Source organism: Ochotona curzoniae, unplaced genomic scaffold (assembly GCF_017591425.1).
Source record: "Ochotona curzoniae isolate NIBS_2020 unplaced genomic scaffold, NIBS_Ocur_1.0 contig_3527, whole genome shotgun sequence".
In the NCBI taxonomy this organism is placed as follows: Eukaryota; Metazoa; Chordata; class Mammalia; order Lagomorpha; family Ochotonidae; genus Ochotona; species Ochotona curzoniae.
In genome coordinates, this window is record NW_024465897.1 from 2456050 (window position 1) to 2474339 (window position 18290).

At 44.9% G+C, this 18290-nt stretch overlaps 1 protein-coding gene across 1 annotated transcript; it reads right to left on the reverse strand.

Moving 5' to 3' along the window:
• Window positions 1-5066: 5066 nt before the first annotated feature.
• On the reverse strand, window positions 5067-12189 carry LOC121157601 (pepsin-3). Its single transcript, XM_040981893.1, has 9 exons — window positions 12134-12189; window positions 11571-11730; window positions 10106-10223; window positions 9516-9634; window positions 8649-8848; window positions 6937-7053; window positions 6298-6442; window positions 6095-6193; window positions 5067-5216 (listed from the first exon to the last, which is right to left on the reverse strand). The coding sequence occupies exons 1-9, from the start codon at window positions 12187-12189 to the stop codon at window positions 5067-5069; spliced, it is 1164 nt and encodes a 387-aa protein (XP_040837827.1).
• Between the last annotated feature and the right edge of the window lie 6101 nt (window positions 12190-18290).

The following is an 18290-nucleotide window of genomic DNA, read 5'->3' on the forward strand; positions in this document are numbered from 1 at the left end:
TATTCCACCACCCAGTCAAGTACCGGCACCTAGTCCTGCCAGACAGACCCCCATCCATACCTTTGGTGTGGACTGGTGCATGGCAGTCAGTGATGTTCTATGCTAACAGCCCATCTCTGGATTCCTAATTTACATAGTGAATCAGTCTGGATGAAATAGATCTTATGGACACTCCCCTCCAAACCATCAGGTCTCAGTTCCCATGCCTGCCTGAAATTTTCATGACCCTGTTACTGTGAATCACCCAGAATTCATCTCTCACCTGCACTAAAACTGGCCATATTCATGGGTGTCCCTAAGCCTCAATTTCATATCCTGAAAACTCCAGAGCTCGCCACTTAGTGTACTGACCACCCAAAGACAAGCACTCATTCACTGCCTTCTGGCAGTTGCTTTGGCCTGAGTTCCCAGCCTTTGATCAAGCCTGGTAGGGGCATCCCCGACAGTCGCCACACTGCAGGGAGCTGCAAGTCGCCCCCAACCCCAAGGCCCGGACCTTTCCAGACTTGGCCTGCTGCAATGTTTAGCAGCAGGGTGGAGCTAGCTGTTTAATTTTAGCATTAATTCATTCTTTCTTTTTTTTTTTTTTGAACTTAGGATGAGAGAGAGGTAGAAAGTGAGAGCATCAAGTTACTGGTTCACTGATCACCATGACCACCCTGACCACCATGACCTAAATTGTTCTAGATCAAGCCAGGAGCAAAGAAGGCCATCTGCATTTCCCTAGTTGGGAACAGGAGCCTGGGTGCTTGTGTTATCTTTCACTGATTTGGCACACACATTAGATGTTATCAAATCACAAGTGCAGAATTGGGGACTTGAGTCTGTGCTCTGATGGGAGACACCAGTTTGATAGGCTATGGGTTTAGGTGCTGTGGCACAATGCAGGCTCATAAGCTCTTCTTGAAGCAGAACATGCAGTCAGGAAGTCATGTGTGTGCTTGATGTGCTTTCACAAACTGAGCATATGTATTTGTATACGTCAGATTTCCTTGATTTTCACAAAATACATGAGGCTCTTGGTGTTCTAAAGGAATAGATTTAGTTTGGTGCTAGAGATTCACAAGAAAGATCAAGTAGGCCCACTTTTCTGAGGCGTTGTAATGTTTATCAATAACTTACATGGAGACTCTGAGTCCCATACTCTGGGCTTACCCTTGCGTATCCACAGCTGTTGAGGATATTAGGAGAGTGTGTCTGTTCTGTTTGTGTGTTTTGCACATAAATAGAAATTAATTATGTGTAACACTATTACACTTTTTCAGAAACACTAATATCCTCATATTTATTCAGTTAAAACATTGACCTACTGAATAGAACAGTGAGTTGTGCTGCTTTTTTGTTTTTTATTTATTATTTTTACTACAATTTTACGATACAGTTCCATAGGCCTGTGATTTTCCCTCATCCCTGCCCCTATTGCCCTTCCTCCAAGTTCCCCTATATCATTGCTCAAGTATAGTTATTCATACACAGTCATATTTCCATTACTGTGGGCATGGAATCCAGGATCCTATTGTCAAGATATGTTCAACGATTTCACTGGGAGTCCATCTCTGATCTGAAAGTAGAGATGCATACTGCACTGTATCCTCACACTTGGATATGTTAGTCTGCCTTGCACAGTTAATATACATGTCCTTAAATGAAAAGCCACAAAAATAATGAACAGGAAAAAAATGGAAATTTACTGGGCCCATTGTGATAGTGTAGCGGTGGGGGTGCTGGTTCTAATCCCGGCAACCTCGCTTCCCATCCAGCTTTCTGTCTGTGGCCTGGGAAAGTAGTCAAGGACAGCCCAAGACTTTACGACCCTGCACCCACATGGAAAACCCATAAGAGGCTCTTGTCTTCAGATTGACTCAGCTCCAGTCGTTGCGTCCACTTGGGGAGTGAACTATCGGACGGAAGATCTTCCTTTCTCTCTCTCCTCTCTGTATATCCACCTTTCCAATATAAAATAAATAAATCTTTAAAAAAATGGAAATTTACAATGCCATGAAGTTAAATAATACTGAATGATTGGTGTATAGCTGCAGAAGAGACAAAGAAAATCAAGAACCTTGTTGAAGAAAATGATGTTACTGTCTGACCTATGAGTTAATGAAGAATTTAATGAGAAAAAACTGTTTTGAATCAATAAAAACAAAAACATTCAAACCCATGAGATGTAGTTTCCACTGATCTTTATTGGAGAGATGTGTCTTCTCTAGGCACCAGATAGATGTTTTTAAGAAGATTAATTTTTTTATTGGAAAGTCAGATATACATAGAGGAGAAGAGACACAGAGGAATATCTTCCGTCCACTGATTCACTCCCCAGGCAGCCACAACGGCTGGAGCTGTGCCAGTCTGAAGTCAGCAGCCCAGAGCCTCTTCTGAGTCTCCCATGTGGATGCAGGAACTCAAGGCTTTGTGCCATCCTCAACTGCTTTCCCAGGCAGCAAGCAGGGAGTTGGATGGGAAGCAGGACCACCGGAATTAAAACTGGTGCTTGTACGTGATCCTGGCACATGCAAGGTGAGGACTTTTGCTGCTAGGCTACCAGGCTGGGCCCGGGTTCTGCTTTTTAAATCCAGTTTACTGATTTATGACACTTGATTCATGGGGTTTCAGCCTTTTACAGTAAGGGGATCCCTGCAACTGAACTGCTGATCTCAGAACCCAAACCCTGAAGAGAAGTGCAGGTTCCATGATCTGACCATGGAGTGCAAGTGTCAAAGCTGAGTCTCCTGAGTCTCAGATGGAACAGTAGACAGCAAATCTAAGTGCACATGGAAGATATGGCAGTCTATTGGAACCTGTAGAAGACAAATGGTACCACAAGAGGACAGAGGACAGAACAAATTCATGTGTCCCAGCCATGAGTTGGCAGTGAAGATCTGGGCTGATGGAGACTCTAAGGTAGACTGTGTCAGCCAGTGGATTCTGGGGAGATTTCATCATGCTTGGAATGGTAATATTGGCAGCAATTCAGAACTGTTGGACTACCAAACCACTTGAGCAGGACCCTCAGAGCATGCCCCATGTTGGGGACCAGATCTAGAAAAAAAAAATAATGAAGAAACAATGGTCTTACCCACTTTTCTGTAGCCCTTGTCCCTTTGTGCACAAATCAACTCCATAAGTATTATCATAATAAAATAATTAAAAGGAAACAAAAATAAAAATGTACTTGCTGTGCTTTTCCACTAGCTTTTAGTGCTCTTCAAAACACTTTCTTCTGGTTGAATTTTTCACTCACTCATAGATCGTACAATAGCATCATTTTCTTCAAGGTGGTCTTTGTCTTCCCTTAGTCTTTTTCAGTAATACTTTAATCATTCAATAGCATGTTATTTAACTTCATGGTGTTGTTAATTTCTTTTTTCTTCCTGTTGTTGATTTTGTTTTTGTGGTGAATAATTGAAGGGGATGTATAGTAGCTGTGTAATGGAGACTCATATCTAGTTGCATGGCATTGTAAATTTCTATTTTTTTTCCCCTTGCTGAATTTTTTTTTAAAGATTTATTTATATTATTTTTTCATTGGAAAGGCGGATATACAGAGAGGAGAGACAGAGAGGAAGATCTTCCGTCCGATGATTCACTCCCCAAGTGAGCACAACGGCCGATACTATGCCGATCCGAAGCCAGGAGCTTCTTCCGGGTCCCCCACGCGGTTGCACGGTCCCAAAGCTTTGGTCCGTCCTCAACTGCTTTCCCGGGCCACAGGCAGGGAGCTGGAAGGGAAGCGGGGCTGCCGGGATAGAACCGGCGCCCATATGGGATCCTGGGCATGCAAGGTGAGGACCCTAACCACTGCGCCACCGCGCCAGGCCCCCGTTGCTGAATTTTTATTGTGGTTTTCATTTAAGGGGATGTGCAGTTAATGTGAAATGGAGACTATCATATGCATATGTGAGGATACAATGTAGTGTGCATCTCTACTTACAAACTAAAGCTGGACTCCCAATGATACTTGTTACTATATGACAAGAGGATGCTGGATTCTGTGCCCTTGTCCATGCCCACAGTAATGGAAATATGACTGTGTCTGAATAACTATACAATAGTAATGATATAGGGGAACAGGGTGGAGGGGGGAATTGGGAAGGGGATAAGGGAAATTCTTGGGGTCTATGGAATTGTATCATAAAATGATGAGATAATAATAAGAAGAAATAAAAGATTAAAAAAAGCAATAGCCTTTTCCTTATTAGGCCACCTTTTGAAAACCAATTGTGCAGAGACGAAAATAGAAGCTTAATTAGTTAGTTTTGTGTGGGAAACCTGGAATAAACCCCATTTCTCACCTTCTAATTTTTGATCATTCACTCAAAATTATGTTGTTTGATTTTTGTTTTGTTTTTTTCCCTCTGCCTTCATGTAGGACACCTAAGGCATAATGTAGAGGACTTAGCTAATTATTGCTGTCATGTATTTCTTAGGTGGTTTGAAACATGTGTCTTCCTAATAAGAGCTTCCTTTAGGAAGAATATATTAATTGAAATAGAATCTCAGTTATTCACAGGTCTGCAGGGTGTGCATGTGTGTGTGTGTGTGTGTGTGTGCAAAGAGAAGTGTTTTTGTGAGATATAATTCCTATGCCATACAGTTTTCATTTGGAATATGATTGTGTGGTGTTGAGCCTGCTGACAGAATTTGCAGTGTGTCTCCAATTGCTTTCCACCTAGCATCAGTTCAGTGCTTGAATGTACCTGATGATGTCTGTTTCCCACTCAGGCTTCAGTGCTCTGTCTGTCCCTCTGACTCCTTCTGCAATCATTTGTGCCCGTTTAGGAAATGTCAGTATTTTGGATGCAGTGTGAGCAGGTGTGTGTGTTTCTTCCTGTTTCCCTGGTGTTCAGACAGCAGCAGTAGCAGGAGATGTACCATTGAGGAAATGCAGACACACACATTTTCATCAGCTGTTTTTATTCTATGTCATGGGCACGATTGGGAAGAGGGCAAGGTATCTACTTCTATGCAGGTATCTACTTCTATTGCAAGGGACAACAACCAGGAAGGGTCACTCCATCTAAGGGGATGCAAATATTTCAGGAATCATTTCCAAAGCTTCAGGCTTAAGCCACGGCAGCGAAGCCAAGCTGGTTGTTGGCACGGTCAAAGACGGTGAAGTACTGGCGGATGAAGACATCACCCAGGATCCAGAGCTCACCAGTGGAGGTGTCGAGGTCCATGCCCTCAAAGCCACTCATGCAGGCACCATCCTCCTGGAGAAGAGAAGGGCATGGAGACCAGAGTGAGGGTTAGTGCACTCAATGATAACCATTACAGGTTCCTTATTCTGACTGCAAGTAGCATGCAAAGATTTTCCTTTCTCAGTGCTGTGGCACTAGCTGGTCTGGGTCAGCCTGCAACTCAGCAGCTGCACACAGTTTCTGGGCAGTATATGCTATTATTGGAAGCTAGTGCAACTGTACTTTGAGCACCATGTCTCAGGACATGTGAGGTTTTGGGAGAGAGATTTGGAATCCTCCAAAATGCAGCCCTTCTCATTAATCTCACCATGACCATTGGCACAGTAGGTGGACATGGGGTGCTTTCCTTCTCTGGACAATGGGGCTTGGCCTTGGATACAGGCTAAACGCCTTTGAGAAGATGACTAGGCCTGCACTGAGCAAGGTCAGCACGGTGAGTAACTAATTTTGTACATGGCTTTTCAGTAAGAAGCAAGGTGTTTGCCGTGGGTCATTGGACTAAAGGTATGGCCAGACTCACCATGACCCCTTAACAATACAAAAAGTGGGATGAGCTGAGCCTCTAGTGTTAGCCTAGGACTAGAAGCTGAGAAAGTGTGCACCCTGGTGAGAAGTGATGTGTGTGACACTGAGACTCAGGGTTCAGACGACTGAGTCTGAAAGGACCATGACCTCTTTTTGTGCCAGCATGTGATGCCTCACTTTTCCCTTAAGGGCAGTTCTCATTCACACATTGCTTCTGAAGAAACTCTTTTCCTCTGTAAGCTGTGCAGGAGAGGTGTGAGTTGAATGCCTGGCTAAAGCGAAGAGAAGTGTGCTTTCTATACAAGGTCGATGTGTGACCACGGTGTATATCGGCATGTCATACGATTGTCAGAGTTTTCCCTTACCTCCAGAATGTAGGCACTGGCAGGTACAGGGTACTGGACTCCATTGATGGTGAAGACAATGTTGGGCAGGGAGTACATGTATGAGCAGCTGACAACCATCTGGAAGGTGTGAATAAGAGAGTTTAGAGTGTGAGTGGTTCATTGCTTGTGCATGTTCCTCCCCATACCTGTGGCTAGAAGAGAGCCGTTGTGGTTGGACTTGCCTCTCCATCTGAGTTCTCAGAAGCTCCAATGTAGCTCTGGATGTTGGAAATGGCACTGGTGGGTCCAGCCAACAGAGAGGTGCCGGTGTCCACGATGGCCTGGCAGCCATCTGCACAAGCAATGGTCTCTCCATCCATGGTGATGCTGAGGGTGAGATGCAAGGTTGGTTCCGATGAGTCCCCGGGTTTACCCCTAAGCCGCTTATGGGGCAGAACATCTGGGATGTCAGGCTTCGACATTGGCAAAGAAGTCTTGTTCTGAGTGATTTCTAATCCTAGACTGCCAGTAGCCATCTTCCTACTGAGGCATGCTCTGATCCCTTCCAGACTGCCATTATCGTGAGAGGTATAGACAGGTAGGATTGCTATGCCACCGCTAGTAGGCTGTAATCTGACCATGCTTCTTGAGCCATTTGGAACTGGCTGTCCTGTTCTTAGTAAGGATCTCAGCTCCTGGAAATCCTTCTCTGTGCTTTTCTTCCCATGAGCTCAGTTTCTTGGGATTTTGCTGGCTTGTCTAGTTTGCAGATTTATCCTGTGCAGGCTGCTCCAGGCAGATCAGGGTAGCCGACCAAGTACAAGTGCATCAAGCAGTCATAAGGGTTCCCAGCAGGGTGTCCTGCAGCAGCATGGTCTCACCTGTCCACGGTGATCTGCCAATAGCCCTCATAGGAAACAGGCACCCAGTTCAGGCTTCCGGTGTAGTAAGAAGAATCGATGCCACCAAACATGACCACGCTGCCACTCTCGTCATCGCTGTGGGAAGTGTAGGGGCGGGGAGAGAGACAGGCATTCTTTCATTCATGCTTTGCATAACTGCTGTGTACAGCCCAGGATCCCATTGACGAGCTGCATTTGAGAGCTAGGACTGCATTGAATGTGTGACTCCCATGGGTGCCTCTCCTGTGACAGCACATCCACACAAATTGGTGCATAGGCTTTTGACTTTCCACTGCTGTCTCAGAGCAGTAAAGCCACTAGCTCAGGTTCATACAGTTGTGTAGTTGTAGCAGGGTGTGGCCTACAAATATGTGTTCCCAAGTGTATCCTTTGTATCCTAATGGTGACTGTAGTGTTGTTTGGGACCACAAGAAATGTGGAATTGGGCTGGTACGTCCCTAAGTAGTTGATGGTGGAGATGCTCTTCCTCAGCCAGAGCTTCTGTTGGCTGTGTCTGGAGATCATGTTGATTATTGTGATCAGATGGGGGTCAGAAGTCACTATCGTGATCCACTGGGACAGGGTCAAGAATCTACCATAGAGGTTTGGTATTTGGAATAGTTTGAACAGCAGGCAAATATCTGTCCCAGACTGTCTGTTGTGCCAATATCTAGTACTTTGTTCTAGGTGTGTTAATATAGTGGCTCACAGGCGATACTTAAGTTCTCTCATGAAAGCATGTTATGTTTCAGAGTCTCCTGAAGATTGACTAGGCAAGAGCCACCTTGATAAAAGCCCCCATAGAGGGGTTCTTTGTTACTGGCTTTTGCAATGTAGTTGTTCAAGATGTATGAGAGTGCTTCCAAAAATGCCGTAGAAATAATACAATTGAAGGAAATCATATTGACGCCTATTTTGGAGTCTGTGCATACAATCAATTTCTAGAATGTTCATGGAACATACATAGTATTAGACAAATTACCTGTGCATTTAAAATATCTGCATGAATGTAAGCTAACATTTAATTTTTGCATAATGTGAATGACAGATTAAGGCATTCATGAATCTTCCATCGACTGGGTGGCTCACGCTGCGGCAAGGGTCACAGAACTTAGTCTGGATGTTCCTAGTTGGTGAGGTTACTTCACTGCTTCCTTGCTCCTTCGTAGTGTTGTAGTCTGATGGAGATGAATCCAATAGAGAGGAGTAGGAAGCAGGCAGGGACTAGGTATGGGAAGCAGGCATCCCACACTGTGACCTAACCCATGAACTGAACACCTAGTCTCTAAATGTGTTTCTCCTTTCACATTCCAGAAGCATTTGAAAGGCCCGACCTGTGTTCCAATCTTGTTATTTCACTGTGTTTGTTGTTAGTGTTGAGCCTGCTTTAGGAGGGTTCACTTAAGTAGACATTTCTGATGTAAAGATGAAGCAACTGGGCCCAGGGAGCAAATGGCTAATGATGTTATATAGCAGTGCATGAAGATTGTTTGTAGGGAGGCAGAGAGAAGGAACAAGCATGAGGTTCATGGGGCAGTATTACTGCCCATTTGTGCTGTTGTGGGCTTCAAGGTGACTTTAAATTGCTCAATCTTTGCAACTCATCTGCTGCCCTTCTGGGCCTAGATAATCTTTGCTTGGCTAGGTGGCAATGGTCCATGTGGGAGAAGACCCAGGGCTAGCTGACTTACGAGCTCAGGTAGACGGAGAAGAGGTCCTGGGACACCAGGCCCTCATTCCACATGTTGTCAAAGACGGGTGTGGCATCGGAGGCAGAAATGCTGGGGTAGGCCAGACCCAGGATGCCATCAAAGGGAGCATAGTAGAGGAAGGAGCCGGGCTCAGACTCGCTCAGGCCAAAGATCTGGTTGGTATCTTCGATGCCTCCAACCTGTGTAGGAGAGGAAAGGGTGACAGAGATAATGTCCTCCATGAGCACATGTTCCTGGGAGTACTAGTGGACTCCAGCCCTGAACCCAGAACTATGAGGCTAAATTTCTTAGAGAACTCCCATTCCAGGGCAACAGAGTGTAAGACCTGGAGAGGGCCTGTCTCCTGGAATGCTTGTGGCCTTCTACTGGATAGGATCTTGGTGACTGATGTCTCAGAGGCCACAGGCTGCAACTCATTGTGAGAGGCTGACATAGAATGCCTAGTCAAGGTGCACTTGGGTTTTGGTTGGTCACCCTACTGCACGTTTGGGCCAAGGAGAGCTGCCATAGGCTCAGGAGTGTGTATGGCTCATGTGACTGGAACAGGAGGGAGGGGGGGAGGAGATACTACAAGACAATTGAGAATTGTGTCTCTTTTCTGTACTTTCTCTTTGAAATTTAGCACTTTGATTGGCTGAGCCCTCCAGGAACCATCCCTATGCATATTAGGCTCAGTTGATGAGTGTATGTGACAGCTCTGCCACATAACTCCCTGTGCCAGCCATCTTGTTGCCTGGATGGTCTCCAAGACACTACTTCTCTTTGGGGGGCCATTGAGTGTGGTCACCAAGTCCCTGGAGGCTCCATGGCTGGCAGTGTAAGGAGGCAGAGCCCCCAGGTGCTCACATTCACAGTGTCGTATCCCAGGATGCCAGTCATGCTGCCAGTGCCATAGGTGATGGAGATTGTCTCGCTAGTGGCCTCGAAGGTGGAGGAGTCATCAGGATTGAACTGGTTATGCACACCTGCAAAGGCAAGGAGTGTCATCAGGAACCTCAAATGGCAACAAGACTCATGCGTTTCTGGAATGGATTTCTTGTGTTGGTTGAGACTATGGAAGAGAAAGTTGAGCTTTGCCTAGGATGACCTGTAAGATGACCTTTGAATGCCAAGAGACCCACAGGTTCTAATCCCTTCTCCTTGGCAGTCAGTATTGTTCCACTGTTTGAGGTTGATTGCTGACTCCAGTCCTTCCAAGGGCCCCAAGCAAGCACTGAGTGTATCAGCCTTGCTATCCATATTGCTTGGGCTTCCTTCTGAGCTTAGGCTCCAGTGTGGCTGACCCCCTGGAGCCCTCAGCAGAACTTTGTATTAGACCCCATAGGGCTTCTCATCCATGAGTCCCTATGACCACTTCCAATCACCCCTCTCCACAGGAGCACCTATTTCCCCTTGCTTTCTGAAGTGAATGTGTTGGGGGAATGGTAGACACTCACTGCAGGCAGCACTGGAGCAGTAGGTGGAGGGCACCCAGAGGTTGGAGGAGCCAGTGTCAAAGATGACGGTGAAGTCCTGAGCGGGGGTTCCAATGCTGATGGTGCCAAAGTATTCGGTCTGCAGGAACCAGGATGACACAGCTCAAAGACTAGGAGTGTTCCAGGTCGAAACTCACATAGTGACCACTTCTCATCCTAGTGTTTTTCTTACGGAGAAGACCCTCCATCTCATCTCCCCATCTTAGCACACTCCTTCAAAGTCCAGCCCTGGTCTCTTCTGCTCCTTGAAGTCTTAGTTTGTTTTGTCTTCTGTTATAAGCTGCATTCATCTCACATGCTTTCTAAATTTGTTGTTCTCTCTGGAACATAAGCCTCTAGTCTTTGGTTGGCTCCATGTACTGTCACTTAATAGATCTTTAAAAATAAATGTTCAGTGATTAAATAGGCTTATGTTTCTGAGCTCTCCTAGGTGCCAGCTCTGCCTGTGCTGAACAATGTGCTGAACAGGATCCCTGCAGTTCCTGACTTGCAGTCACCTATGGATTGTGGCTCTGAGTGGCTCTGTTGTTTGTAGCACAACAGTAAGGCTCACAGAATGTGAATGCATTTTTGAGGTTCAGCAGGCCTGGACCCTGAACATTTTGTGCAATGGGTCTGGTGGATCTCAGAGGCCTAGCCCTTGAACACAGGGAAAGGGGCTTACTGCCCTCAGCCTTGCCCTATTCTCCAAGAAAACACAAGGGTTGTATTGCTGGGCTGAACATGCCATTGGTTCCCGCAAAGAAGAGGCAAAAAGCTTTTGAGAGTTAAGTCTGATCATGTGATCCCAGTGACTCAGAGACATCTATTGCAGTTAGGATCCAGTTCATTTCAGTTCATGGCCTTTCTATTATCTGCCCTCCCAGCCACGGTCCCTCGGGCTCAATAGCACAACCACCCTTCCCTCCATTTTTGTCTCACACTGCTCTACTCCTTTCTCAACTATGCTGGGCTCCTTCTGGCCACAGGTTGAGCATGAGCCCTCATCCTCTCTGGAATTCCCTCCATTCTCTTTGGAATCCCAGTTGCTCCTACATTGCTACAGGTCGCCTTGCAACTCCTCCAGGAACCACTCACTGAGACAGAGGACTCTCAGTTAATGGCCTCAAGCCTGTCATTGTTCTCACTGACTGGTAAGGCTAAATCAAGATCATCTTTCTTTCTCTTGGGAACTGTGGTTTTATTCAGTCTATCCAACATAATTCCTGACTGAATACATAAGGGAATACTCAGAATAAAAAAGCATTGAAATAATAAACAGATAAAAGCACAACACATGAGAGGGCAAATGGTGATTGTGGTTCTCTCAACCATGGGCTTCTGAGATCCAAGCTTCTATCTCTGGCTGTCAGCCACATTCCCCAACACCATGTCTCCTGCTAGCTCAGTCCTTGTGATTCCCCCTTCAAGCTGCTCAAGCACTCACATCCAGGTAGTTCTCCAGACTCTCGGTAGAACCAGAGGCAAAGACATCTTTAGGGAAGTACTTGGAGGCCCGGTTGAGAGTGTGAGTCTTCAGGTAGTCCTTCAGCAAGCCCTTCTCAATCAGGTTCTTCCTCAAGGACTTCTTTTTGACCAGGGGTACCCTGGGAGAGAATGGTGGCACATGCATGGTTAGGAGAGAAGGAATCGTTGGTCCAGACTGCAAGTTGAGATTGAAAGACAAGACAACTTGTTCATGAGTGAAAGAAGGTGTTGCAGAGATGTTGCCATCAGTAAGTCAAAATGCACAGAGGGATGTGTGGAGTCATCTAGCGATGGGGCTGACCCAAAACTCTGGTAGATCTCATAGCTTGGTCTGTAAAGCATGTCTGTAATGTGGTCACAGACATGAATTGGAGAAAAGGACCATGAAGGAAGACTCCATATGGGGAAAAGGTGGAAAGAATGGGAGGAAGGAAATAGGTGTTACATGGGGGTGGGCAAGACAGTAGAAGCTGGAAAATCCCCCTTGGAGCCACTCTTCCCTTTGGCAAAAGCCAGACTCACTTGTGCACGATGCACTCAGAGAGTGCCAGCAGACTGAGCAGCAGCAGCCACTTCATGGTTCTTGCTGACTCCCAGGTCAGTGGGGAAAGCAGGACAAGTGGAAGGTGTCTAGCAACAGGTAAGAGCCGCTACTTAAATAGCGGCCCCTTGCTGACTCTAATAACCCTTATCGGTGTGTAAAGTCCACCTGCTATCACACTTACCAGAAAATGTTCTGATAAGCTGACCTGTGCCCCGAGTCATGTTCTGAGATATTGCCTATTCAGAATCATACAGCTGGAAGTCTGTTCCAAAACAAGATACCATTGAGTGGTGGGTTTGTCTTATGGAATGAGAATGGGCTGTGTACAACTTTCCGATTTACTCAAATGTGAAAATTGATGACGAGAGCTCAGAGTGCAACACTGACATGATGCTGGAGGATTAATGGCATTCTAAGAGCCGATGTGTTACTTAAAGGGGCAGTATTGCTGAATATTCAACCAAAGTTCATGTGGGCAGTGTGTGATTTGGGGATGAAAACACACTTTCCTATGCAGATCACGTCCATTATGTGTGAGATTATGGTATCTATGTATATGTGTGTGTGTGTGTGGAAATATTTATTTATTTACTTAAAAAGAGTTATTGGTTTTTTATCGCAAAGTCAGATATACGGAGGGAGGCAAGACAGACAGAAGGATCTTCTGTCCAATGATTAAAACCACAAGTGACAGCAACGGCCGAACTGCGCTGATCTGAAGCAGGGAGCAAGATGCACTTCGGGATCTCCCACGCAGGTGCAAGGTAACAAGACTTTGTTTGGTTGTTCTCAACTATTTTATCAGGCCACAAGCATGGAGCTGGAAGGGGAAGTGGGAACTCCAGGATTAGAACCGGCAACCATATGGGGTCCTTGTGTGTTCAAGCTGAGGACTTTAGCCACTAGGCCAACAAGCTGGGCCCAACATTTACTTTCTAAGCTTGGTTCCTGGCTCATCCTTCCTTTTATGAGGCACAGATTTAGAATTTTTCTTCTCTGGAGTTTGATAGAACTCATCCCCATGCCTTTTGTGAGCCCTGTGATTTTCCCATAGTGGACTGTAAGATCCTCCTTACCTCAGAGGGCTTCTGCATCAACCACAGGAAGAAGACCCTTGGAATAATCAAAGCTGGAACCTCAGCCATGTAAGGGCAATTATGCCGATGAAGTTCCCAGAACCTCCCTACAGGTGCTGTCTGCTGGGCTTCTTGAGAGCAGATCCTCTGGTTTCTGGGAGTATAAACAGAAAGTTGTTTATATGCTTGGAGAGGGCTCCCTGGTTGGCACAATGGAGGAGATGGCCTGAAACCCTTCCAGCCCTTGCTATTGCATCTTCTCATCTTGTCATCTCTTTCCATCTTTTGAAAAGTGCTGTAAAGTGTATTTCCCTGAGTCTCATGATCCACTAAGTACATTTAGCACACTAAAGCATGGGGTGTGAGAATGCAAATGTGTAGCCTATTAGTCTTGCCTCTGGCTCTGTAGTGAGCCAAGGCTGGCGATGAGTCCTCCTTCCGGGCTGCTGTGATCTCCTTGGATAGATATGGTTTGAACTGAATTTGGTTAAATGGGCTGTTGCTTAGTTGGTGTTGATTCTGCAGAACTGGTAGGTGTGAGTGTGCAGAATTTCCCTACACCTCATGCACCAGCTGTGAGCTGTGTAGGGAGGGATGTGTAGAAAAAACCAAGACTGAGATCTCACATGCTCTGTGCTGATGTTTTCTCCACAGGTTAGGAAATGTCCCTGACTCAAGAGGACATGTGGTTGTTGAGAGAAAGCGTCAGAACATAGGCTGAAGTCAGTAGATATTTTGATTGGCCTCATGGTTATCTCTGGTGTGTCAGCCTTCCACAGGGCCATGGTTTTAACAACACTGAACCAGGGATCCAAGGGAACTGACCTGACATAGACCACTAAAGGAAGTTTGCTGCATGAACCCAGTTGGGGTAGCTGAAGGCATCTGACAAGGTAGAGTAGAATGAATTGAATGGCATGGCATTGTATTGCACAGCTGTCTGCCTATGTATTAGGGCAAAGGTATGCCAAAATATCAGGTTTGTGATGGCTCTCCATGAATGTGGAGACGTGCATGAAAGTGGAAAATGGAACATGAATGTGCATAGGCCATGCAACATGCGTCATTCAGACAGACTTTAGGTGAAGACATTGTGTTTCGTTTACCCAAAAGCTGAGGGAGCAGGCATGACATCTGGCTGGACAACAAAACCATCCTTTACTCATTGTTGTAGAGCAGCACCTGGTGGTAGTGTCCTACTGGAGGCTGCTGTTTGGAAAGTGATGATGGCTGGCATAAGATAAAAATTTATTTGAAAAATGGGGCATGCTGCCTGGGGATGAGTTTTGTGCGTCTCCTCCAGCTGTGTTAGGGGAAGACATTGAGTCTGACTTTGGGATGTTCCTCTATAGTATGTTGTAGAACAGACTTTAGTGCAATCTTCTCTTCAGGTGAATTCACCTGGATCTGTGCCCTGGGAGCCTGGGACTTTCCTGATTTCCTCAGAGGGTGCAATACATGCTATAGCCCCTGGTGGGACATGATTTAATTGTGGTGGTAATCTCATGTTCAGCCTAGACTATGGCTTAGGACACCATGTTGAGGACCCCTGTCTGTAGCCTGTGGTGGGTCCTTGATGAAATCTGCCAGTGTGATTGACTGTGCCTGTGTGTGAGGGATTTGAAATGATATTGACTCTAAAATTCCTCTTGTGTCTGAGAAGATGTGAGTAAAAGGAATGGAGACGAAGGTCCCAGTTATTGCAAACGTTTTTGTCCAGGGTCAGGTTATTCCAGGAGTTCAAAAATGCGATAGAAGCAGGGAGTTTGTTTCCCTATAGCTGGCTGTGGGACTGTTTAGAATTCACTGGACAATCTTTTGCCTCCAGGAGATGCAATGGGAGGAATAGGGAAGTCTCTTGCCTTGACCCCTTGGTGGTCGTTTGGCTAACACTAAAGGCAGCTGTTGGAATGTGAAGGATAGTTAATTCTTCGCACCTAAAAGATTTGAGACCCAGAGGAAGTTGGATGTGCTTAGGGACAGAGCTGAGGGAGCAGGACAGACTATCTCTAGCATGGTGCTGCTGTGATTAGGATGTTCGTTTGCATGTGACAAGTCCTACCATAGGCGCATGGGTTAAAGGGTCAGTCCCCAGGGTGCTGCAGTTGAGAGTGTTGAGGCTTACTGGGATGTCCTTGTAGTCCTGGGTTCACACTCAGGGGAGGACATTCTCATGTCCTTGTTGTTGTGGGCTTGAGTCTGGAGCCTGGAATCTGACTCTCTGAGTGTTTTCGTCATGTGTATATTTTCCATTTATCTCTCTTATGCTCCACTGATCTCACCAGAAAACAGTCCTGTGCACTGGCATTTGGATTTTCATATATCACACGTGAGCTAAGTAAATATCTTTTCCTCAAAAGTGGATTGAAATGTTCTTTAAGACCCAACTGCTTTCTAATAGAGCCCCTTGTTGTAGTTGAGCATGAATATTCATGCATCTGTTTAATTCACTTAGTTTGATATGGTTAGGGCCTGGAATTTACATTTTAAAAAAATTATTTTATTTTGGTAATCATTACATAGTTGATAAGGGCCCAAAAGAGTCAAGGGTTACAGGAAAGTGGGTAAGACCATTGTTTCCACATTAATATTATTTTTTTATTCTGTATCCATTATAAGGGAAGAGATAAAGGACAAAACTCTACCCAGCCTCTCACTCAACACCGGTTCCCGCCATGGAGCGTGCTGAGGGTCTTGCTCATGCAGTTTTTTTTTTTTGTTCCTTTTTGTTCCCAGTGTTTATTTATTTATTTATTTTTTATTATGTAGTACAGTTTTATAGGCACTGGGGATTCCCCCCACCCCTCCCATACCCCTCCCCCCATGGTGGATTCCTCCACCTTGTTGCATAACCATAGTTCAAGTTCAGTTGAGATTCATTGCTTGCAAACACTTGCCTAGCATAAAGTTCAGCGTCTTATTGTCCAGATAAGTTCAGTGGCCTCTTGGGGAGACCTTCTATGGTCTGAAGATAGGTCTAACAGAGTAAAGATCCGGTCAGTTAAAAGCCCCAACAAGGCCTCAGTATCAATATACAACATTATGGAATTAATTGACATAATATTGGGTAAACAATATGTTAAAAATAATGCAAGTTCCATTCTTCGAAACATCTGGGTTGAGACAGTATCAATGACAGGTTCAAAAAATAACAAACAACCATACAAAAATTACAGATTAAATCAAGGCAAACATGTGGTATCTAATCTTTTGGGATTCACTCATTTCCCTTAGCATTATAGTTTCCAGTTGTGCCCATTTAGCCACAAAGAACTGCATTTTGTTTTTTTTAATAGCTGAGTAGTATTCCATGGAGTAGATGAACCAAAGCTTTCTTATCCAATCTTCTGCTGATGGGCATTTCGGTTGCTTCCATGTTTTTGCAATTACTGATTGTGCTGCAATGAACATAGGGATGCATGTTGGTTTGTCGTAAAACAGGTGTTTTGGATATATTCCTAGGAGTGCTATTGCTGGGTCATATGGTATGCAGATTTTGAGTTGTTTGAGTGTTCTCCAGACTGATTTCCATAGAGGCTGTACCAATTTGCAGCTCCACCAGCAGTGGAGTAGGGTTCCCTTTTCCCCGCATCCTCGCCAGCAAGCGTCGTTGGTGTTCTTGTTTATGTGGGCCAATCTTGCTGGTGTTAGGTGGTACCTCATCGATGTTTTAATTTGGATTTCCCTTATTGCTAGGGAGCTGGAACATTTTTTCATATGTTTGTTTGCCATTTGGACTTGTTCCTTTGTGAAATGTTTGCCCATTTCCCGTGCCCATTTCTTGAGTGGCTTGTTTGTTTTGGTTTTTTGGTTGTTTTGAAGTTCTTTGTATATCCTGGAAATTAGCCCCCTATCGCCTATATCGTGTGCAAAGATCTTCTCCCACTCTGTGGGTTGCTTTTTTACTTTGTTGATTGTTTCCCTTGCTGTACAGAAGCTTCTTAGTTTGATGAGGTCCCATTTGTTTATTCTGTTCTCAACTGCTATTGCTTTTGGTGTCCTTCTTAGAAAGTCGGAACCTACTCCTAGGTCTTGCAGGGTATTTCCTACATTTTCCTGCAAGAGTTTGAAGGTTTCTGGATGTAGGTTTAGGTCTTTTATCCATGTAGATTGGATCTTGGTGTATGGTGATAGATGTGGGTCTATCTTTTTGTTTCTACAGGCTATCAGCCAGTTGTCCCAACAACATTTACTAAAGAGGCCTTCCCACTTGCTTGAGTTGTCATTGGTCTTTTTGTCAAGGATTAATTGGCTGTATTTGTGTGGGTTCCCTTTTGGTGCTTCTATTCTATTCCATTGATCTTCCTTTCTGTCTTTGTGCCAGTACCAGGCTGTTTTGATAACCACTGCTCTATAGTATGTCCAGAGGTCCGGGATTGTGATTCCCCCTGCTAACTTCTTATTTTTCAGGATGGTTCTAGCTATTCGTGGTTTTTTGTGTTTCCAGATGAACTTTTGAATCATTGTATCCAGTTCCGTGAAGAATGTTTTGGGCAATTTGATTGGAATTGCATTGAAAATGTCTATTGCTTGTGGTAGTATAGACATTTTAATGATATTGATTTTGCCTATCCAGGAGCACGGGATGTTATTCCATCTTTTGAGGTTTTGTTCAATTTCCTTTTTAAATAGTTTGTAGTTTTCTTCGAATAGGTCTCCTACGCTTTTGGTTAAATTTATTCCCAAATACTTCATACTTCTCTCAGCTATTTTGAATGGTATCCTGTTGGTTAGATCTTCTTCCATCTTGGTGTTATTTGCGTACACTATGGCTGTTGATTTTCGTTCGTTAATTTTGTACCCTGCCACTCTGCCAAACTCTCGTATAAGTTCTAGCAGTTTCTGTATTGAGTCCCCTGGTTTTTCTATGTATAGGATTATGTCATCTGCATATAGTGAAAGCTTGACTTCTTCGTTTCCTATACGTATGCCTTTGATTTCTTTTTCTTGTCTTATGGCCTCTGCAAGTACCTCTAGGACTATGTTGAATAGCAGTGGTGATAGCGGGCACCCTTGTCTTGTTCCAGATCTCAGTGGGAAGGGTTCTAGCTTTTCTCCA

Excerpts from the sequence above, each read along its gene's own strand:
- LOC121157601 (XM_040981893.1), bottom strand. The coding sequence starts at position 12,189 with ATGAAGTGGCTGCTGCTGCTCAGTCTGCTGGCACTCTCTGAGTGCATC. Across the intron at positions 10,224-11,570 it reads GTCTGGAGAACTACCTGGAT|ACCGAATACTTTGGCACCAT; the intron begins GTGAGTGCTTGA and ends TGGTTCCTGCAG. Across the intron at positions 6,194-6,297 it reads CTGAGAACTCAGATGGAGAG|ATGGTTGTCAGCTGCTCATA; the intron begins GCAAGTCCAACC and ends CACACCTTCCAG.